This window comes from Nuphar pumila, chromosome 9, assembly GCF_984573655.1.
Source record: "Nuphar pumila chromosome 9, dmNupPumi1.hap1.1, whole genome shotgun sequence".
NCBI lineage: Eukaryota > Viridiplantae > Streptophyta > Magnoliopsida > Nymphaeales > Nymphaeaceae > Nuphar > Nuphar pumila.
This window is the reverse complement of record NC_143257.1, coordinates 122,792,003-122,798,766: the sequence shown is the minus strand read 5'-3', so window position 1 is coordinate 122,798,766 and position 6,764 is coordinate 122,792,003. Positions and strand designations below refer to the sequence as shown.

At 40.0% G+C, this 6,764-nt stretch overlaps 1 protein-coding gene across 1 annotated transcript; it reads left to right on the top strand.

The window, feature by feature from the left end:
- Nucleotides 1–4,303: 4,303 nt before the first annotated feature.
- On the top strand, nucleotides 4,304–6,210 carry LOC149829208 (ASI1-immunoprecipitated protein 1-like). Its single transcript, XM_090017307.1, has 2 exons — nucleotides 4,304–5,648; nucleotides 5,948–6,210. The coding sequence occupies exons 1-2, from the start codon at nucleotides 5,496–5,498 to the stop codon at nucleotides 6,098–6,100; spliced, it is 306 nt and encodes a 101-aa protein (XP_089873433.1). The 5' UTR covers nucleotides 4,304–5,495; the 3' UTR covers nucleotides 6,101–6,210.
- Nucleotides 6,211–6,764: the final 554 nt, after the last annotated feature.

The window sequence follows — 6,764 nt, the reverse complement described above, 5'->3', positions numbered from 1 at the left end:
TTTACCATGGAAGCAATAAACACATGGTTCCAAAGGTGTATCTGCTGCACCTGCCAGGATCTCTTTCTTGACTAGAACTTGCAGTCCCTTCTCGTTCATATGGACGAGCCTTCTATGCCATAACTTTGTGGATGAGCCAGTCTCCACAACATTCACAACACTCTTGCAGATCTTCGCTTGCAAAGTGTAAAAGGAACATGCCTTTGTCCCTCTGGCTACCACCAAGGAGCCTTTGGTTAGCTTCCACCTTCCATCACTGAATGTGTGGATGTAGCCCTCATCATCCAACTTTTCGGCAGAGATCAGATTCAGTCGGATGTCTGGTACATGTCTCACGTCCTTCAACAACAACTTGCAGCCGATGTTTGTTTTCAAGCATATGTCGCCTATGCCAACAATCTTCGACACATCTTCATTTCTCATTCGGACATTACCGAAATTACATTGCAAATAGAAAGTGAATAAATCAGCCTGTGAGGTAACATGAAATGAAGCTCAAGAGTCAAACACCCAATCAGTCTCCTGACCGATCAGATTTATGCTGATGTCATCACAAATAACCGTGAGCTCTTTATCTGTGATTGCGATTGTAGCACCCTGCTTCTCTTATGGACTCTTCTCTTTGCTCTGCTCCTTGAACTTGAGCTTTTTGCACTCCCTCTTCATATGCATCTTCTTGTGGCAATAATAACACTCAATGTCTCTCTTAGAACTCGAGTGTGAGTGGCCTCTGGATTGGCCACGAGAGTGCGGAGTCTTGCTCTTACTCCTACATCTCCCTTTGTTTTCAACCACAAATGCCTCAGAGGTAGAAGCATCACTTGATGACCTTCTCCTGGTCTCTTCATTAAGCAGACTGCTAGTAACTTGGATCATAATTACCGTTCCATCAGGTGCAGAGTTACTAACAATAACCACCAATGTTTCTCAACTCTCAGGAAGGGAACTGAGGAGCAACAAAGCTTGTAGCTCATCATCAAAAGCGATATTCATTATGGCCAACCGATTCACGATGCTTTTGATTTCGTTCAAATGCTCTGCAATAGGGCTACCCTCTTTATACTTGAGGTTTACAAGCTTCCGAAATAGAAAAGCCTTGTTGACTGCCGTCTTTCTAGTTTGGTCTAAAGACCATACACAGAAGTTTTTGTAGAAACATGATGAAAGACAATGTCGTCCATCCACTGCCAAATGAAACCAACCGCCTTTCGGCCCAACTTTTTTCATCCATCATCTTTCATCTCTTCTGGTTTGCCGCTCACACCCTCAATGGGTCCATCCAGGTCTTTACAAACTAAGAGGTCTTCTATCTTAGTTTTTCATGTCATCCAGTTTAAGCCTTTCAAATTGATCATGCGTCCAACAACATTGTTCTCCATGACTCACACATAAATACATGAACCAAAGCTCTGATACCAGATGCTGGGGATAAAGCGAAAACAAACTGATGGATCGAGTCTTCCCCACAAGTGTGAATCGATGAAAACAATGTGACGATGACAGTGAAAGAAATAAAAACAAAACCAGCGGAAACAAAAATACACACAACGATTTACGTGGTTCTCTCTCAACTGAATTACGTCCACGACGACCGATAGGTCAACACCTTCTACTATCTTTAAACAAATATTACAAAAGGCATAAGCCTTGCAAACACACGAGGTGTAACAAATGAACAAGAGGATATACCTCACAGAAGAACAAGGAACAAATGATCTGAAGAACCAGCTTGACGAAGTTGTCCTGAAAGAAGTGTAGCAGCACTTCTTACCCTTGCTCTCTTCGCACCCTTTCGGTGCCCTAAAAAAGTTTCTCACACTCTCTCTCAAATGTTCTGTGTGCACCTGATGACACTCTGACGACGCTCTATTTTCCCGCTCATCCATCCCTTAAGTAGATGATGAGACCCACAATAAATATGAAAAGACTAAATGTCTTGCACAACTTACGAAGCGTCAGAAGCACTAATTGCTATTCCAATAATACCCGCAAATCACCATGCTGCGATGCCACAGATCGCTATCCAACAATGACTACAAATCGCCGTGCAGTGATGCCACAAACTAGCTTCCTGCAGAAGCCACAAATCGCTATCCAACGATGCTAAAAAATCGCTATTCAGCGATAACCAAGTCACTGTCCTGCTAACAACACAAATCACTATCCAGCGATAACCACAAATCGCTATGCAGCGATGTCACGAATCGACTTCCAACTAAAGTCACAAATCACTATCCAACGATACTCCAATTCGCTGTCCTGCTGATAGCACAAATCGCTATCCCGCGATAACCAAATCACTATCCAGTGATACCACAAATCGTTGTTTCGACAAACAACACAAATCACTATTCCAGCGATAACCACAAATCGCTGTTTCCAGCGAATACGAAGTCGACTTACACAGCTCTAAGCCCAAACCACAAATCGTTGATCCACAAAGCTCTAAACATCTGAATCGTCATTCAGCTGAGAATGACTTCTACAAATCACTGACCAGCGAATACGAAAGACATCCTCGACAAGATCAGGCGACGTGCTTGGAGTGCATTGAACTGTGATAAGGAGAGAAACCCAACAATAGTAGCCTTGTTAATTGGGTCAGGCTCAGTAGAATCTATGATCCAAACCTGAATTCATTCCCAAATCTGACACATTTTTCTCACATACTAATTGCAAAATAAGATGCAAATCTGTCATTGGATCATATTCGGAATTATGAGGTTGGACCTTTCTGAATTCAGATTCAGATATAGATCATATTTATTTCAAATCTATAGTCCGATCCAGATGAAGTCCAATTCATTCATAGCATTTACATGTAAAATGCTTGTTTGGGATAATTTTTACCAGAACTGATATTACCATATAAAATATGGATTTGGATTCAAACCCACCTCAAATTGAACTCATTGCTTGGATTAGAATCAGCCGATCCATTTGCACCATAGTTGGTAGTACCAATTCATTCAAATTGATTCAAGCTTGCCCTCTAACGCAAGGAACTTGACACTATTACCATTCTACAATAATGGGTCGGATATAGATGTGGCAATCAAAGGCCGACAATGGGTCGGATCAGGGCAGGGTTGAAGTCCACCTTAATTCGTTTGGGTTACAAATGTAAGACTCCATAACCAAGCCACTATTTTGGGTTTTAATCCTAAAATTTGGATTTGGATTTGGTGGATACTCGTATTTAGATCTGACCTGTTGACAGCCCTAATTGTAATGTAGCAATCCATTAGGCATGGATATGGTTATAGATACAAGTTTCTAAAAAAGCTCATATCTGACCCAACCCGACCCACACTGACTTGTAAAATGTGGTTTGAAAATTTGGACAAAAATTATTTCTCTAGATAAATAGGATATTTGGAAAAAAGAAGTTCCAGATTTTCAAGTTTCATGTTTGTTTTGTAAGGGCACGTTTGGTTAGGACCAGATATTCAGATATATGAAGTACTGGAAAAAACAAAAAATAAGACATACTTTTTTTACTGTTTGGAAAGCAATGTGAGATTTTTCAAAATTTGGATATTTAAAAGAAACAACCCTAAAAAAAATTAGGTTCTTTTTTATCCTAAAATACGGGTTGAGCAAATTGACGTCCCTCTCTCTCTTGCAGGAGCAAATTAATCTCGACGAAAGACCTTTGATTAAGGAGAAATCCCTAAAGCATTCGGTGGCTGAGGAACAACTACAAATTTTAGTGAAAAGATTAGCGGCCAATAAACTCCGTGTCCCATTTTCTGTGCATCTGCCCTTCTCCGGAGTTCACGATTTCGATTGGGTAAGAGCTTGGATCCATCTCTTTTCTGGTGTTGGTGAGATGCTTGGGTATCTGTTTCTCCCTCAAAGAAAAAGAGGGTGTAGCCAACCAAATCTCATTGTGCAGAGTGGATGTGATAATCTGGTTATTTGGTCATTTCTTGGTTGTTTACTTGTCTGAGGTGTTGCCCATAATGTATGGAAGAACTGTGTAGTCTTGCACTCTTTCTGAAGTTGCGAGAGTATACGTTGTAATTCTCACAAGATAGCTGTGTACAGTTTGACAGTTTGGGCGGATGAAATAGGCCTTTCTCTTCTGTTCATCTTTGTGTCTGAAATGATAGAAATATTTTGCAAGAGAATTCAAGGGACGAAATGCATTCGGTGGTGTCTACATTTCGATTTTTTTTGGGGCTTCTTTTCTTTGATATTATTATGAGTGATATTAGAATGAATTTTTTTCTTCCTAAATTTTACAGTGAAAAGTACATGAAAAGTATAACAGAAGCCATTTCTATGTCCATCTATGGTTAATGATTGGTTGCAGGTGTCCTCTACATAATCCCTTCAAGCAGAGAATTGGAGACGATTTGTTTTTTAATTGTTTCTAAAACAAAACCCAAAAAACCATCTAATGAACATTTTTTGGCATTTTATGCTGAGTGAATTTTTAAATCAACACAAAGTATTATAGTCATTCCAGTCCTGGGGGTATCTTTTTTTTGGTTGGTGTTTTCTTTTTCAAAGAATAAAATCCTGAAAATCTGCCCATTTTTTAATTGATTTGAGTGTTTTTTGTTGCAAAGAACATATGTCTTCTTGGAATTTTAGAGTCACTGTAGATTCTTCACATCTATGTTCTCTAAACACTACCCTTAAGCTGCTGTATCTGCAACCAATGTCACCATTTCCACTGGGTATAGGTCCCTTCATAATCTAGACTTTACTCCTGAGTGGGGCCCGTAAGAGTTGGTTGCACTCAACATGTTTGAAGAATGATGACCAGTATTTGGCAAGCTTTTGTCCTTATGTAGCACTTCGGCTACTTGTAGTTGATTTTGATGGCTGTTTACTTTCTTCCTTATATGAAACCTTTTAGTTTTCCTTAAAGTTGTTTAGCCATGTTTCCTGACCGATGAGAGGCAGTAGAAAATGGATGCTAAACCAATTCTGAAAGACATGCAACTCATTGCTTCAGATTCCTTCTGGCTAGTGCTTTAAAATATTTCTGCTTATTGCTTTGAATCCTGTCTACACACTGTGCGACTACTTCTCGAAGCCGAATAGAACGATTGCCTAGCGTAGTTCTTCAATAATTTATTAGCATTTCAATAGGTAGTTTATCCTAATGTCAATAAATGTTACTTCCCCTACAGAGGGTTGGGCTTGAAGTCTTTGCTCATGAATGTCTTGTTTGTGCAGGGATATTTAACATGGGAAGTCTAGCCAACAAGGAGTATGCAGACTTCATTCTGAAGACAAAGAAGACAGTTTTTGCGGATAATGTATCACCACAAGCAACAGTTCCAGTGATCAAAAATGCTTTCGGGCAATTCGGGACTGCTGTCAATGTAACATTCGTTCCAAACTATCTGGAATCAAAGAATATGGCTCAGTGCGTGCTTGTTGGGATGGAAAGTGAAAAGCAAGCAAATAATGTGGTATTGGAGACTGCAAACTTTCCATTCATGATGGGCGGGATGCCCAGACCAGTGAGATGCTGAATGGCAGAGCCGGAGATGTTCAGTGATCGGCCTAAGCCTGAGAGAAAAATAACCTGCCGTTGGTTGGACCCCACAGATCCGGATTTCCAAGTTTCGAAGAAGCTGAAGCAACTTGCTAAGAGGCATGAAGCTGAAGCGTTTGTACTTCGCAAGGTAACAAACATCACTATATGGAAAAGAAACATGTGGTGCATGAGGCTTCCGATTTTCTTGTTTTATGAACATCTTTACCTGCTTGATGTAATGTATCTATTACTGCCTACATCATGGGGATAGACCAACTTACTCTTTCGTTTCATCGTATCCACTAATATACTATCACCAATGATAAAATACACAACGGCATATGCCATGTTGTTTTAGCCATGTCATTGTGACAGATTCTTGCATGCATGCGTGTGTTGTTAGTGCCTTTTGTGATCTGTCTTGATCGTGCTCTGTGCCTTTTGCAGCATCAACTGGAAGAGGAGGTGAAGCTTGCTAAGCAGCAAGACGAGACACTGAAGTCCAACTACAAGAAGTTCGAGATGATAGAGGGTATAGTCGCTGATGGTTTCATTAAGCGGCTGGGTGAGCGCTACGGTGTCAATATTACAGTGGATTGACTGCTAGCCTTTATACATATTTCAACTTTTCTGCCCTTACAGTTAACCTCGAAATACTTTGTTCATTGTCGAACGTTTGCTATGGTTTGAATGGTATCCTTTTTTTTTGGTTCCTCTCTCCATGTGCTGCTAAAGTTGACTTTGTTTAACGAGTTTTTGTATATGAAGATATTTTTTTAGTTGAAGATAGCAGAAGGTATACTCTCCTTGTCACTTGTGATCAATACAAATATGATCATAAAAAATATTGCGTGTTGCTTTGCGTGACGGTTTCCAGGTTGAATTCAAATCACTGATTTTGCGTGATTGATCATGATTGGCTGATTTTACCGATTGATTACGTTATGCATATTGTTTAGTTGAAGATAGCAGAAGGTTTATTCTCTGATCAATACAAATATGGTCATAAAAAGATTTCCATGTTGCTGCGTGATGGTTTCTAGGCTGAACTCAGATGACTGATTTCACCAAATATTGCGTTCATAGAGTAGGCTTGCCAATTTGCACTGATTTATTCAGTCACAATTATACGGAGGAACAAAAACAAAAAGTCCAAATAATTAACGAGGTCAAGACTGCTATGGCCATGTCGGAGCTAAGAATTTGAGGCTCCTTGGATCTGTGTTAAGGGCGTGTTCGGGTTAGGAGCAAGCTTAGGGTGTGG

Bases quoted from the DNA above. Each gene is read 5' to 3' on its own strand.
- LOC149829208 (XM_090017307.1), top strand. From the start codon at position 5,496: ATGGCAGAGCCGGAGATGTTCAGTGATCGGCCTAAGCCTGAGAGAAAA. The intron at 5,649-5,947 runs GTAACAAACATC...TGCCTTTTGCAG, and splicing joins AAGCGTTTGTACTTCGCAAG to CATCAACTGGAAGAGGAGGT.